Below are 16,912 nucleotides of genomic sequence, written 5' to 3'. Positions count from 1 at the left end.
GAATTTTTGTTGATGTCGTTCAACAGGCATATGTATCATATACCCACAGTGTGAATTTCATAACGTTTCCACCATATACAAGGAAGTTATAGCGATTTTAAAATCGTCCAATCAGAATTCAGCACATGTGCATGCACGTGCTGAGCAGTAATTCTAACCACAGCAATTTGTAAGGAGTACCAAGACACATCTAAACCATTAATATCAATAGAATTTGTTGAAAATCAAAAACGTTATCGTCCTTTAAAAATTTAACATTTAAAAAACGTTGCATGCGCGTGTGCGTTGGCATTTTTTTGTTACACCAATATATATATACACATATTGTCTACGTATGCTGTGAATATCATCTCATTCGCTTCATAGATAAGATAGTTACAAACGTTTTAGTATTATCCAATCAAAATGAAGCGCACGTGCATGCGCGTGCAAATTGGTAATTTTGACCATGCAAATCAGTTAAGGGTCTCAATATCTATCTATGATATGAATTTCAAGCCATTTCAATGAACAACAAAAAAGTTAGACTGGTTCCAAAGTTAGCGTACAAATTTTGTAATGCGCGTGCACGCGCATGCGTGCGCGTGCTGACAAAATAACTATTATTTTTCATATGTACAAATGATATACTATCATCCTATTTAGGTTTTACATCGCTTCCTTCAATATTCTGATTTTCCATTTTTTGTACCAAAATTACAATGCACGTGGGCGCGCGTGCATGCACGTGCAGACAAAATGACTATCACTATGCACATCTACAAACGCTATACTATCATCCTGGAAAGTTTCATATCGATCCCTTTTGTAGTTTCTGAGAACACTACCGGACAAAAAAGTACCGGAGAAAAAGAATAATAATAATAAGAAGAAACAGAGTAAAAACAATATGTTCCCAAACTTTGTTTGGGAAACATAATGAGCACATTATTACTTAGAATATTCTAAATAACAGAATTGGTATGGTTTGTGTGTATTTCAGAACTGTATGAATACTACTCTGTGATTGTCCCAAAGATTATGGCAGGAGACATGAAATTAATGAACCGAGTCATTAAAGATCACGCCACCGGGGTCAAGGAACTCTGCTGTCTACGGAGCAGGTGAGTGTTCGAGTCACACAGCTGTCTAATGAATGGAGTGTGTACTGATGTATATAATGTACTATATCTATACTATACAAAACAGACATACCGGGTATACAATGTACTGTATAAAACGTGTGCTGTACACAATGTACATCGTACTTATATGTTGAGTATTTGTTGTACACAGATGTATAAATGGGAGCACCCTTCTCCACACTGCCGCTTACTATGGACATAAGGAGACCATTAGGGAACTGCTTCGACTGAGGGTTGACATCAACGTACGGGATTACAAGGGAGCAACTCCGTTACACCGATCCAAAAACACCGAAATAATGGAGGTATGTTTCACCGATCTAAAAACATCAGAATAGTGGAGGTATATTTTATTGATTGGGAATTGGGCCTTATTTTGGTTCGATCAAGGATCCCTTAAAATGACTGAATTCCATGGAGTGTATGAAGGAGTTGGCCAAAATCAAATCTCACAAATGTATTATTTCATATATGGCCAATTTATCAAATAGAAACAAAAATAATATTCAGTAGACAGTTTGGTTTTCCCATTTCTATTTCAGGGTACATGATGGGGATTAATAATAAAGAGTTACTGTGGAATCATTTAATAAGTGGGGGCCAATGTTCGTGGGTAAGCAAAATTTTGCTGGTTCATGGGGACATAATTTTATGGGTAAACGATAGGATGCCACTAAGAGAGATAACTCTTCTTGGTTTTATAAAATGTTCGAGGACACGTAAATTCGTGGGTAACAGTGATCCATGAAATCCACGAACATCAATCCCCCACGAACAATGATGATTTCACAGTATATGTACTGATACTACAAATGTAATAGTCAGATTCTACAGTACCTGAGGCATTTCTTTATTCTGCCTACAGTCATTGCTGGATGCTGGGGCTATGGTTGACGCTGAGGATGTAGAAGGTAACACCCCCCTTCATGTCAAGTGTTACGGAGAAAGCAACAAAGCTTCGGACCTGACCAGCCTGGAACTTCTGCTGAACAAAAACGCCAACCTCAGCAAACGCAACTCCAGGGTAAGAGATGAACTGTCAGCTTCATACGCTTGTAAAATGTTTAAATTCTATAAACACTGAAATATTTAACAACTGTATAAGCTCATGTATATATAGAAATAGGTGGAAAAGTGATCGTTTTATAAACATCTAACACGTACTGTACAAGTACACTGTACATCAAATTCCAATGAAGATGAAGGAATGTTCCCCTATGTATTATTACAACTGGGATTTCCTCCAAAGATTATACGTAATATTCATTGAATATGATTAATAATCCTGTCATTAACATTTGAGCTGTTCCTAGTAAAGACCCTTATTCTATCCAACAATATTTTTCAAAAAGCGTCATAATAAAAAAAATGTGACATCAATTTTTGCATAATTGTAAAGAAAAAGGTCAGTTACCAATTACGGGTTGGTTGTCATTTTTGATTGGCTGTAATGTTTTAACGACATTCGATATTGCTCAAATATTTTGAGGAATTGTTCTCTAGAGTTCATACTTCAGCATTATACATGTAATATGTAAGGGCCCTCTTTGCTAGGAACGGCTTATTTGAGATAGGAGAACATTCCTCCATCTTCTGTATTTTCTCTATGAAAATTTGCTTTAAAGTCTACAAAACATCCTACTTGAATTTTCCTTTTAAATTCTGGAATGCAATATACTTATATTTTGATTTCGTATTCTAGGGGTTGCTGCCGATTCACTGCTGTGCCATGCAGGGACGTATCGATGTGATGAGAATGATGATGCGTTATGATCACGATGGCTTCATGGCTAAAGCAATCGCTGGGGAGGAAACAAACAAACCACCACCCAGCTTACTCAATCTGGCCATTGCTAACGACTTCACAGAGTGTGCCCAATGGTCAGTGTCGATAGCTGTTATCATTCTGTTTTTAGCTCACAAGTGAGCTTTCCTGATCGCCTGATTTCCATTGTCTGTCTGTCTGTAAACTTTTCATATTGTCGACTTCTTCAGAACCACTGGACCAATTTCAACCAAACTTGGCAAAAAGCATCCTTGGGTACAGGGCTTTCAAGTTTGTTCAAATGAAGGGTCATGCTCTCTTCAAAAGGGAGATAATCACAAAAATGCAAAGATAGGGTGGGGTCATTTAAAAATCTTCTCAAGAACCAGTGGGCCAGAAGAGCTGACATTTACCTGAAAGCTTCCTGACATAGTGCAGATTCAAGTTTGTCCAAGTCATGACCACCGGGGGTAGGATGGGGCCACAATATGGGATCAAAGTTTTACATACAAATATACTGGAAAAATCTTTAAAAAAATCTTCTTCTCAAGAACCACTGGACAAGGAAAGAAGAATTTACATGAAAGCTTCCTGACATAGTGTAGTTTGTTCAAATCATGGCCCACGGGGGGTAGGATTGGGCCACAATAGGGAATCACAGTTGTACATACAAGCATATAGAAAAAACCTTTAAAGATTTTCTTCTCATCAACAACCATTGGGCCATATAAGTATACATTTACATGAAAGCTTCCTGACATAGTTGTTGAAATCATGGCCGGAATAGGTTGGGTCCTCAAAAGGGATCAAAGTTTTACATATGATTATATAGAGAAAATCTTTAAATATGGGACAAGGTGACTCAGGTGAACGATGTGGCCCATGGGCCTCTTGTTCCTTGTAAAGTTGAAAAATATCATAAAGAATATAATGATACTTCTAGCAATTAAAAAAGAGATAGGGACATTTTTAAGTGTAATACCATACTTTCTAAATTCATTGTATGATGTACATTGCACATGTACATTTTGAAAACACACTGTACATTAATTTGGTATCACTTCTTATTACAGACTCTCCAAATAGACTGGAGATTGTTCATCATTAATTTCTTTTCTTTTAGCACTCAAATTTCACATGGCATAATTATATTGAAGGCTGTTGAATTTCACATGACCTAATTACAGTACCTGCAACGTTATTCTAAATATTGACATTCCTATCATGTTCTATCGTGCGTGTATTTTATCGTTTCGTGCGTGTATCCTATCGTATCGTGTTTTGCGTGTATCAGGTTTTCCGTTTTCTATCGTAATTTGCGTTTATCAGGTGTATCGTGTTTTGCGTGTATCAGGTTTTCCGTTTATCATGAAAATCGTTTATCGTGTAACTTCGGAAACTATCGGGATTGTATATTAAATCTAATGAAAAAGTACGATACTTTTCGATAGCTTTATTTGTTTTGTTAAAGAAGCTATTTTTAGGAATCGAGAAAAGACAGTATATTTAAAGGAGAACATAAAGCTGTCGATTTCAAGGCAGAAGAAGAGCTATTTGTCTGTTCAGAGAAGGTGAAAATTTATTACAATTTCATTCTAAGTAGTATGAAAAGTAGGCAGTGGTTTGCCGAGCAAACCGGGGACAGTAAATCTGAAAGCTTCTTCATCTGAAGTCCATAAACATTTGTTTGTCTAGAAACAATTATTTGTAATCAACACTAACAGAGAAATAGGAAGTTCTGATTTGAAAGGAAAAATCAGTAAATTACATTGTTTATTACATATATTTTAATAAAGGCTCTTTTTCTTTCGATTTTTTTTTTCACCTGTATTCAATTTATATACCCACTACTGAACTTGTGTGCATCTGTGTATCACCCATGTTTTGATTGCAAACATTCTCGGGGACATTGTATTTCACATATTTAGAAGATTAAGTTTTAAAAGGGTGCAATGGTGTTGCATCTCCCAAAAGTTTGCCCAACTGGGCACGACTTGGCTGTCATCGTTGGGTTTTTTTTTACTTGTACATGTACCAATAGTCGTATGGGTAGATACTGGAAATCAATGCCGGTTTTGATGATTATTTGAATTTGTTTTACATACTAAACACAAATTTTTTTAAGCGTTTCAAAATTGTGAATTTAAAAAAAAGCCGGGTTTTTTTCATAGTTTATTTATTTTTTGTTATTAAGATATCAATTCAAATACATATGTTCCAATTACTTATGAGTATCAATCATCACTCATCGTGTAGAAATATCTAATGTATGAAGATTTAGTGTAGTGCAGTGGATCTTTTTTAAAGCGGTCATGATGAAAATAATTGTAATTGTTGAATGACCGGTGCACTTAGAGCTTGATGCAAAATAACCCCTTCCTTGCTACACACAAAATATTACTTGGTGAAGTTACTTCACATTCAAGATAATAGACATTAAAATAAGAGAGTTACTGAAGCATGATATATCACTACTTTATATTGCATTTAGTTAATTCCCTGCATAATTTATATATTAAACATTAGGTGACAATATAATTTTAGAATCAATGGCTGGGAAAATTCACATAGATATCAAATAATGAATTAGATAGCGTATATAGTTTAGTTTTCTGATTTTAACTGTGATGGCGTAACAAATTATAATAAATTTTTTTTTTTTTAAAAATACAACCATGTATTAAAGAAATTATACGTTTTAGGTGTATAATGAATATTGAAATCCTTCAGTATTATTATCAACATAATGTAATTATGTTGTAGGTATCAAAATTTCGTTCTGTCTAAATTGCTTCTTTTACAACATTTCTATCAGGTTTTAATCTGTTTATCGTGAAGATCGTTTATCATGTTTGCGTTTATCAGGTCTATCGTGAAGATCGTTTATCAGGTTTATCGTGTATCCTATCGTATCGTGCGTGTATCCTATCCTATCGTGCGTGTATCGTGTTCTATCGTTTATCATGTCAAGAATAACGTTGCAGGTACTGTATATTCATTCGATTGATTGTATATTAATGTTAATGTCCCTTTTGAGAATCTTTCACTCAATGACATATGGAGATGTCACCATTGCTGGTGAAGGGATAAAAAATTTAGGCTAGCTATGCTTAGCACTTAAGACCTTTGAGGAAGGAGGGGTCTTTATCGTGCCACACCTGCTGGGACATGCGACCTCAGTTTCTGTGGTCTCATCTGAAGGACCGCATAATTATATTGAATGCTGTTCAATTTCACATGACATGATTATATTGAAGGCTGTTGGCGAATAGATTTTAAATCACTCAAATTTCACATGTCATAATTATATTGAAGTTGTTGAATTTCACATGACGTAATTATATTGAAGGCTGTTGGCGAATGGATTTTACTTCAAGGAGAAGGAACAGGATATCTTGCTTCGTAGGATTCTGACAGAACAGATTACACTGTAAGTTCTTACTAGTACATTATCCACTATTTGTATACAGTACCAGCTATCCAATGTTTGTATCAGGACCAGATATCCACTGTTTCTATACTGTGCCAGATATCCACTGTTTGTATCAGGACCAGATATCCACTGTTTCTATACAGTGCCAGATATCCAGTTTGTATCAGGACTAGATATCCATTGTTTGTATACAGTACCAGATATCCAATGTTTGTATCAGGACCAGATATCCACTGTTTCTATACAGTACCAGATATCCAGTTTCTATACAGTGCCAGATATCCACTGTTTGTATCAGGACTAGATATCCATTGTTTGTATACAGTACCAGATATCCAATGTTTGTATCAGGACCAGATATCCACTGTTTCTATACTGTGCCAGATATCCACTGTTTGTATCAGGACCAGATATCCATTGTTTGTATACAGTACCAGATATCCACTGTTTGTATACAGTACCAGATATTCACTGTTTGTATACAGTGCCAGATATCCACTGTTTGTGTATGGTATTTTACTGTGTCAGTGTACGGTATTTTACTGTGTCAGTGTATGGTATTTCTATACGGTGCCAGATATCCACTGTTTGTATACAGTACCAGATATCCAATGTTTGTATCAGGACCAGATATCCACTGTTTTCTATACAGTACCAGATATCCACTGTTTCTATACAGTGCCAGATATCCACTGTTTGTATCAGTACCAATTATCCACTGTTTTCTATACAGTACCAGATATCCACTGTTTGTGTATGGTATTTTACTGTGTTAGTGTAGGGTATTTTACTTTTTCAGTGTACGGTATTTTACTGTGTCAGTGTACAGTATTTTACTGTGTCAGTGTACGGTATTTTACTGTGTCAGTGTACGGTATTTTACTGTGTCAGTGTACGGTATTTTACTGTGTCAGTGTACGGTATTTTACTTTTTCAGTGTATGGTATTTTACTGGGTCAGTGTAGGTTATTTTACTGTGTCAGTGTACAGTATTTTACTGTGTCAGTGTACGGTATTTTACTGTGTCAGTGTACGGTATTTTACTGTGTCAGTGTATGGTATTTCTATACGGTGCCACATATCCACTGTTTGTATACAGTACCAGATATCCAATGTTTGTATCAGGACCAGATATCCACTGTTTTCTATACAGTACCAGATATCCACTGTTTCTATACAGTGCCAGATATCCACTGTTTGTATCAGTACCAATTATCCACTGTTTTCTGTACAGTACCAGATATCCACTGTTTGTGTATGGTATTTTACTGTGTTAGTGTAGGGTATTTTACTTTTTCAGTGTACGGTATTTTACTGTGTCAGTGTACAGTATTTTACTGTGTCAGTGTACGGTATTTTACTGTGTGAGTGTACAGTATTTTACTGTGTGAGTGTACAGTATTTTACTTTTTCAGTGTATGGTATTTTACTGTGTGAGTGTGCGGTATTTTACTGTGTGAGTGTACAGTATTTTACTGTGTCAGTGTACGGTATTTTACTGTGTCAGTGTACGGTATTTTACTATGTCAGTATACGGTATTTTACTGCATCAGTGTGTGATATTTTACTGCGTCAGTGTACAGTATTTTACTGTGTCAGTGTACGGTATTTTACTGTGTCAGTGTACGGTATTTTACTATGTCAGTGTACAGTATTTTACTGCATCAGTGTGTGGTATTTTACTGTGTCAGTGTATGGTATTTTCTGTCAGTGTACAGTATTTTAACATGATTAGTTTCCAATATGTTTTAGGGTATTTTACTATGAAATGTGAATTCACATGAAGCTATAATTTTTCTGCTGTAGAAACCACAGCCAGGATGCTGTAAAGTTTCTACTGGACAATGGAGCAGACCCAAATCCAAAATACTACCCAGGAAATAACTCGTAATTATGTTCATCTAATACTGTAGTATGACATTTTAGAGCATTAGAGAGTGGATCACTTATCACTTATTAGCCATTTGCAGTACTGTAGATAATTTTTATCTGTGAGACCTTTATTTTCACGTGGATACAGGGATTCATGAAACATGACTTTCGCAAATCATTATTTACACTGTTTAAATCTTCTATGTGTAAGAATTTATTCGTGAGAACTAAATTTTTGTGCAAGCTAGTCTTGTGAAATTAGACGTAAATAATATTCTCAGAAATAGAATTTCATTTACAGTACTGTAGTTCTTATTAGTCATTTTAAAAGTCAACTTTCTGTTTTACTAGAGCCCTTCACTACGCGGCTAGTTTGAGCGGCGAGGCAGACATCTTAGAGTTGTTGCTAAAGTATGATGCCTCAGTTGACTCAGTTAATGATGATGGAGAGACGCCCCTGTTTCACGCCACAAAGTCCAATAACCAGTTTGCTGCCTCTACCCTGATAGACCGCAAGATCAACTACCGACACAAAAATAACATGGGTAGGTGTCACTCCAAACATTTCCCTGATAGACCGCAAGATCAACTACTGATACAAAAATAACATAGGTAGGTGTCACTCCAAACATTTCCTTGATAGACTGCAAGATGAACTAAACATTACAAGGGTAGGTGGCATGAAGGTCTGCTTATTGCTGACAATCATCTCTCATTAACACAGGGAAGAACAATAGTTGAACTTAATTTATTAATAATCATTTATAGCAAAACATTGGGTGGAACAGTTATATGTCACATGTCAATTGTCTGGTGACAGAATTAATTACATAGTATTAGCTGAATATCATCAGTTTCTACACAGATTCGTACCAAACTTTATGTTGGGTGCAGAACTGTTACTGGGGGAAAAAATAAGATAGACAAAAAAGCTGTAGGTCTGCTGCCAGCGTGTCAAGTATCCATAAATTCTGTTCAAAATCTGGTTACATACTTCCCTTCTTTATGTCCTATAGAAATATGGACCTTCTGTAGATCTGAAATAATTGTTGAATACTGCTTCAATCGACTGACCTGTTTCATTCTACATACAGGTCAGACAGCCTTCGATTACATCATCGATTACGATGAGTGGATAGAGTGTGGGTATTTTGATGATGAAATCAAAGCTCGACTTAAAGGTATGAAGCAAGTTCATATAATCAACCGCAAGTTTAATTATCAAAGTTGAAAATTAGATATAAAGCAAGTATTAATTGTACATACACCATATAGTGTTTTTTCCGCTGGGTGATAAATTTGGCATATTTTAGCGGTTAGATAGCTTTCTGCCAATATTTCACTCGCCAAATATGCACCCAATTGCGACTTCAGTATTAGCAAGAGAGATAAATCTTCCTGGTCCGCCAAAAGTTATTCCATTAAAATTATTAGCATACCTTTCAGCCAGCAAATCGCCAAATTTTAGACTGCCGGAAAAAACTCGCTATACGGTATGCAGACTGCATTGTACTTTGTGCATTGTTTAAACTTGTCATTTATTGCTGATAAGACTTAGCTACATAACGAACCATGATTTTATAGCATACAATCTGAAGCACTCCAGAGATCTAGTCAGAGCCATATCTAAGAAGGTGAAGACCATTCCATTCCATCCCCTCCGACCCCGGTATCTGTCCAGTATGGGGACCTGCACTACCCCCCTGACCTCCCCCCTCCCCCTCACCCCCACCATCATGCCGTCCTCCTCTCATTTCTCCACCGGAACATACGACCAAGTCAGCGGAATCCTGCCAGCTATAAATAGACGCACCTCAGTGGCTGTGGGTTATTTGATTGATAAGCAGAGTCTCTAAGAAAATGAAGGAGTCGACAGTTTGATATCTAGATGTACTCGGACGTACAGAGAAATCCTTGGTGTTGTTTATAATGCTGGCTACAGACATTCCAGTTACTGTACGAGTTATCCTTTCTGTGCTGTTTTTTGTATTTGTGTTGCCTACGAGATTGATGCTTTAAACACAGTGTAGTTTATTACACAATGTTCAAAGTCTGTGTTAAAAAGTATTAAAGGTAAGGATAGATTTTAAAAATTTCAGTTTTGTTGTTAACAGAATTAGGCTTGAATTTTATACACAACTGTTACGAATTACCACTGGTAGTATCTCTAGGTTTAGCGATTTGTTTAATGATTAGATAACACAATAGCTGTGACATTATGAGCTGACAGTTTGGTCGTATGTGTTTGTCTGTTGATCAGGAAATTGTCTATGGAACTCGTTTTGATAAATTACTGTCAGTTATTGTGTGTCCAGGAGGACATTTTTATACACCTAATGAGGTTTTCCTCTTTCAACAAAAAGGGCCATTGAAATAATTTCATTATACAGCTGTATATGGATAGTTACTGTAATCAATATATTCTAAACTCTAAAACTACATTTTGTGCTGATTAATCTTTCAAGACCATCAAATTAAAATATTGCAACATATAAGTGAACATTTTATCTCGCTAATTGTTGTTACAAGATTGAATTAAAGTATTGCAAATGTAAATGAGAATTATTGCTGACTAATGTTACAAAATTGTGAAATTAAATTATTGTGAAAATTAATATATATTTAATATAATACTTAAAGGATTATTTGTACAAGACAAAATCATGGAAGTGAAGCATCATGAAATATTAAGTGCTGTACAATCGTACATTGTGTCGCACCCCATTTTTGTACATACACACAGATTTATATATAGATTCCAACATAATATGAATCATTGTAAATGTAAATCATTGGACATTTAGAGTACAGTATTATAGATATTGTTCTATTTTTTTTTTATATCTGACTGTATTCAATGTTTTTTTAAACACGAGTTTGACATGATGTTTGTGAGAATTGCATTTCACTTTTTCGTACTTATCAATGTGATGCCAAAATATCAATGTGATAAAATTGTATGTTATGAAACTTCTTCATGGATTTGTGCCTATCAAGTTTTTTTTTTCTATTTTCCTCATTGTATTTCAAACATTGTTGGGGATTTTTCCTCTGATTTTATTTAGTGTGCTGTTTTCACAGGGCTAACCAGAGTATTCCATACACAAGGTTGTGAGTTCCATTGTGTTCAGATTATGGATCTGCTTACAGTTCATTGCTAGGATACAGGGTTCATTTTTTTTATAATCCAGTTTGCTTTAACTAAAATATTTTTACAGCCTCTGACACCGATTGATACAGTGGAATTATTTGTTGTATATTTTACACTTTTGTTGACTGCTGAATATTGTTATACCATTATTATTGTATGATTTTGTTATTAAACATGGCATGTAAAATTTAAATTAAATAGCTGTAAAATAGTCTTCAGTTTCCTTTTTCTATGAGTTCCATTTTGAGCTCAGTCTGGACAGTAAAATCTAATCACATTTGTGCTTTTCTTAGATTTTATTGCTATAAAAGATTTGATTCTTCAGTGTGCAAAAAAAAAAACCAACAAAATACAAAAAAAACATGAAGTCTTGCATTTTCGACAAAGCATACAAAAAACCCAAACATTTGCAGTTGGGAATTACCCCCACACGAAACAGCACTTATTCTATCACAATGACTTTGTCAAGCAAACTACACATGTAAGTTTGTTCACTGCTATTCATACTGTCAGTAATACATCAACATCAGCTTACAACCTGAGGTGGACTAGAAGGTCTCTCATCACAGAGGTCAGGTTGCCTGGGCAACTTTCATTCCTGTACATGTCATGAGTATTTGGATATATCTAACTCGCTCGAGTCCCGCCTTATTAAATCGTCCTGTCTCCGCCGCTGTTCCGCCTGTCTCCGTAGAGCGTTGTTCAGTCCAGTTGCCCCCCACATCCACAACCACTCCGGAATCAAGTTCGATATCCAAGCCTTGAATCAATCATAAAAAGGCTTCAATTACCAAAAGTAAGGTGTTTTACTAGGTATGCATTACAATCTTGCTATTCTATGACATAATATATTGTCACAGAAGAAAAACAACATGATACAATCTCTTCACAATCAAAAAATTCTTCAACAAGAGGCCCATGGGCCACATCACTCACCTGAGTCACCTTGACCCGGTTGTTCAGCTTTACATGTAGTTATTTTAAAAAGCTATTCTGCAATCTTTATTCCCATGAAAAATTTTGACCCTATAATGTGGCTCCAACCTAGCCCAATAACTCACAAGGTAATCTATGTTATTAGATGTAAGGTCTTGTCGTATGAAATCTATTTACAAAATATGAATGCCCTTATCTTAAGCAGTTCAGAAGATATTGCCCACGTTAGCCTTTCTTAAAAGTAGGTCAAAATCCAAGATCTAGGTTACAAGGTCGAAACCTTTGGTATCGAAAGAAAGGATTGATTGATTACATATTGTTTAATGTCCAACTTGTGAATCTTTCACTATGTGGAGACGTCACCATTGAAGGGCTGCAAAATTTAGGTTTATACTCTGCAATTACAGCCTTTGAGCAGGTAGGGATGTTTATCGTGCCACAGCTGCTGTGATACAGGGGCCTCAATTTTTGCGATCTGATCCAAAGGACCGTCACATTTAGTTGCCTCTTACGACAGGTAAGGGGAACTGAGGACCTATTCAAACAGACCAGGACAAAAACAGTATGCACCTCCAACCCCATGGGGGCATAAAAAAAATTTATAATCCACACAACTGATGAACAATAGCATTGTATATGATTTAATGTGACCCTGCTAATCTTGAAAAGAATTTATTTTAATTAATTTCCTATATATTCCCATATCAAAATTTGATCTCCGATTATGGCCTCATCCTACTTCTAAAGCCCCTAAATTGAGCAGACTTGAATCTGCACTACCTGATGATGATGACCCTGCTTTTCTTGAGAAGATTTTTAAATATGTTTCCCTATATGAGAATATATTCCCATACAGCACTCTGATTCCTTATTGTGGCCCCATCTTACCCTTGAGGATCATGATTAGAACAAACTTGAATCTGCACTACCTGGGGATGCTTGCATATTGATAGGACGAATCATGGCCCTGAAGAAGGGTTTTAGAGATTTATCCTATATATTCCCATGTAAAACACTGATACCCTATTGTGGCCCATCCTACAACCCAGGGGCCATAATTTGAACAAACTTGAATTTACTCTGCATGTATGTCAAGAAGCTTTCATGTAAATTTCAACTTTTCTGGCCCAGTAGTTCTTGAGAAGATTTTTGAATGACCCACTTTAATCTTGCTTTTTATTTATTTCCACTTTGAAAAGGGTGTGTCACTTCATTTGAGTACACATGAATCCTCTTTACACCAGCATGCTTTGTGGCAAGTTTGGAAAAGTCGAAATTGTTAAAAGTTAACGGAAGCTCGGACAAACTGACGCAAACAAATTTTTATTTATTCATGTATTCATTCTGAAAGTAGATTCATTTAGAATGGGGGAAAATTCTTACTTTTGATAATGTACGGAGGTTTGTGGATTTTATTTTTATTTTAAAAGTAGGTTCATTTAATTTTTTTTAAAAATGTGTGAATATTTTCAAAAGTGAGTTAATTTAGCAGAGAAAACAATTCCAAATAAAATCATAAATGTTTATGAATTTTTCTGCTATTTTGAAAGTGGATTCATTTAAAATAAAAAAACAAATTTTCTATAATGTATGAAATTGAATGCATATAGATTTTTCATTCGTTTTGAAAGTAGGTTAATTTAAGGTAGAAAATAAAGTTTGAGACTGGGTACACAGTGCTTCAGTACCTGAATTGTGTGGGGCCAGTACCCCGAGGTTCGACTCGTGTATCCCAGGGTTGCCACGGCATTCCGTGCGTATATTTCAGCTGACGGGATCAATAGGCTAGGATTTGACAAAGTCTGGCTGAAGCGAGTCATTTTGGTGGCAACGTAAAATGGCATGAGAGATTGAACAATAATTCCTTTCTTCCTGTACTCATGATGAAGTGCCCGGGCAAAGTAGTCTAGAAAACTCTAAAATACAGAAAATGAATTCATGAATACTAAAATCTTAAATCAGTATCAGCAACTGCAACTCCTGGGGACAATGGAAACAGACTAAACGCCTATGGATCCGTCCATTATAAAAAACCCTTGTTTTATGGAACAGATTTAATATCACCTTATTTTTACATTGCTGTCTCAAGATGACACTATCAAATACCAAACAATTTTTCTCCAGTATAATTACGGTACAAACGTACCTTCAAACTTTTATTAAATTTACATTTTGTAAATTCTACAAGATTTCTGCAACTAGACTTGAAAATGATTGCTGTATAGAAATATTTAGAGAAATTTTTGTCTACATTTACCAGTAATCATGTCCCAATTTTCACTTTTTACCCTCATTATAAGTAGGCAAAATTAAATCTGGGTAAAAAAAAAAAACAAACGACCATATGACTCCAAAGAGAAAAAATATACCATAATATAAAACTTGATAAGTCATATCTAATGTCTTAATGCAACAAAAACACAGACTTAAAACTTCTCTGTAATAATTAACAGCATTTTAATTTTCGTCAAAATACTAGTTTAATTGATTCAAACCTCGAGGTTTACTGTAAATTTAATCGTGTTACGCTATGTAAATCCTGTTATGCTATGTTAATCGTGTTATGCTATTAATCGTGTTACACTATGTTAATAGTGTTATGCTATTAATCGTGTTACACTATCTTAATTATGTTAATCGTGTTACGCTATGTTAATTATGTTAATCGTGTTACGCTATGTTAATTGTGTTACGCTATGTTAATCGTGTTATGCTATTAATCGTGTTACGCTATGTTAATAGTGTTATGCTATTAATCGTGTTACACTATGTTAATTATGTTAATCGTGTTACACTATGTTAATTATGTTAATCGTGTTACGCTATGTTAATCGTGTTACGCTATGTTAATAGTGTTACGCTATGTTAATCGTATTATATGTTAATCGTGTTAAGCTATGTTAATCGTGTTACGCTATGTTAATCGTGTTCGCTATGTTAATCGTGTTACGCTATGTTAATCATGTTACGCTATGTTAATCGTGTTACGCTATGTTAATTATGTTAATCGTATTACGCTATGTTAATCGTGTTATGCTATGTTAATAGTGTTACGCTATGTTAATCGTGTTACGCTATGTTAATCGTGTTACGCTATGTTCATTGTGTTACGCTATGTTAATCGTGTTACGCTATGTTAATTATGTTAATCGTGTTACGCTATGTTAATCGTGTTATGCTATGTTAATTGTATTACAGTGGAACCCCGTTATTACGTTCCCCCTTTATTACGTTAGTCCGCATATTACGTTGGAATTTCAAAGCACAAAACCATTTCTTAACAAACCTATATAAAATAGACCTCGTTATTACGTTGTCCTAAAATGCCGGGACTCGGTATTACGTTGTAAAAATTCCGACAAAAACGTAATAAACCCCTAATTATTCAATAGTGATTCTCAAAATAATAAGCCATTCACACCTTGACTGCCTGAGGCAGTCACCACGTAAATTTCCTGGTCTGTTTGGGGATTAGAGACGCTTGACTGATCACGCTTCGATAGATCAATACAGGTGAATACCCCGTATAGAAGCCAGTGATAAACAATTAAATAATGTTTATTTAGAAATTGTACTCTATGAAATTTACTTCATTTATCATATTTTGATAATCAAAGAAATAATTTCTCAACCACCTGCGTGTTCAGCATAGTGTGATTACCTTCGCTATTAAAACTCTATTCACGGAAAGCTTTGGTACCAAACAAGAAAGACAAGATTTATCGTAGCAATGTTACAACCGCTTGGGTAACTGCTTGGACATAGATGACTAAAGGTGTTCAATTAAAAAAAAATTGTTCGTTGTTTGGACATGCAGCTTGGGTGTTCGTAAATCTCGCCCATACATACACCAATCTATCGGCCGATTCGTGCACGGCATTTACCTCAGTGAATATTTTAAAATCCCTTGATGCGCACGTGATTTTAGTGCCATCATTTAGCGTTATAAATGAAATCTTCGTGCATCATTATATTTTTTTTTATGTGGATTGCGCTTAAATTGTTCTCCGTGCATGTTTATCGTTGGTGAGAAGTGTGTAAGTGTTGGGTATCGTGTGCGTTTTGTGTCTATAGTTTTGTTGTTTTTTGGGTGGGATTTTTTTTATTGTGTTGTGTATTGTGTAATTAGAGAACTTAATAAAAACGATGTTTTGTTATTTTTTAAATACGAATGTTGAATACGGACCGGAACGAGTTATTGAGAGAAATTTACATGAACGCATTGTTTTAAAGTTGAACAAAATGGCGGTCCAAACGAATGCAGAAAAAGCAACGTTTATCAAAACATCCTTATGTATCCTACACTGAAATAAAGAAAAGGGATAAGAACATGAAGAATTACGGACATTAAAGATAAGATGTAAATAAAACAAAGTATCATAGTCTTTTAAACAAAGAAACAGTAAAGATATATTCACACACCCCTTCACGGAGTACCAACGGATGATATACAATTTCCAAATGATATTTTAACGGATTTAACTGGGAACGTTTATTACGTTGCCCCCGGTATTACGTTATTTTATCGTGACAAAATGGAAAACGTAATAACGGGGTTCCACTGTATATGTAAATCGTGTTACGCTATGTAAATCGTGTTACGCTATGTTAATCGTGTTACGCTATGTTAA

General features: G+C 35.2%; 2 protein-coding genes across 9 annotated transcripts in view; one reads left to right on the top strand and one right to left on the bottom strand.

The window, feature by feature from the left end:
• The window catches only part of LOC125647533 (uncharacterized), a 143,913-nt gene extending 132,354 nt beyond the window's left edge, over nucleotides 1–11,559 (top strand). For all 8 annotated transcript variants that reach the window (XM_056142297.1, XM_056142302.1, XM_056142296.1 and 5 more), the window contains 9 exons: nucleotides 983–1,103; nucleotides 1,276–1,429; nucleotides 1,990–2,148; nucleotides 2,827–3,005; nucleotides 6,239–6,319; nucleotides 8,129–8,209; nucleotides 8,546–8,739; nucleotides 9,289–9,375; nucleotides 9,779–11,559. In XM_056142297.1, coding sequence (XP_055998272.1) covers nucleotides 983–1,103; nucleotides 1,276–1,429; nucleotides 1,990–2,148; nucleotides 2,827–3,005; nucleotides 6,239–6,319; nucleotides 8,129–8,209; nucleotides 8,546–8,739; nucleotides 9,289–9,375; nucleotides 9,779–10,050 — 1,328 coding nt within the window. In that variant the 3' untranslated portion in view covers nucleotides 10,051–11,559. The remainder of the gene's footprint in view (nucleotides 1–982; nucleotides 1,104–1,275; nucleotides 1,430–1,989; nucleotides 2,149–2,826; nucleotides 3,006–6,238; nucleotides 6,320–8,128; nucleotides 8,210–8,545; nucleotides 8,740–9,288; nucleotides 9,376–9,778) is intronic.
• A 63-nt stretch (nucleotides 11,560–11,622) lies between these two features.
• LOC125647534 (ankyrin repeat, PH and SEC7 domain containing protein secG-like) overlaps nucleotides 11,623–16,912 on the bottom strand; it is a 30,621-nt gene continuing 25,331 nt past the window's right edge. Inside the window, exons 13-14 of the mRNA XM_048874248.2 lie at nucleotides 13,970–14,197; nucleotides 11,623–12,105 (exon numbers count right to left, since the gene is read on the bottom strand). Coding sequence (XP_048730205.2) covers nucleotides 11,953–12,105; nucleotides 13,970–14,197 — 381 coding nt within the window. The 3' untranslated portion in view covers nucleotides 11,623–11,952. The remainder of the gene's footprint in view (nucleotides 12,106–13,969; nucleotides 14,198–16,912) is intronic.

The sequence above is a fragment of the Ostrea edulis genome, chromosome 6 (assembly GCF_947568905.1).
Source record: "Ostrea edulis chromosome 6, xbOstEdul1.1, whole genome shotgun sequence".
Taxonomy (NCBI): domain Eukaryota; kingdom Metazoa; phylum Mollusca; class Bivalvia; order Ostreida; family Ostreidae; genus Ostrea; species Ostrea edulis.
Note: the sequence above shows the minus strand (reverse complement) of the source record. Positions and strands in the feature narration are given on the sequence as shown.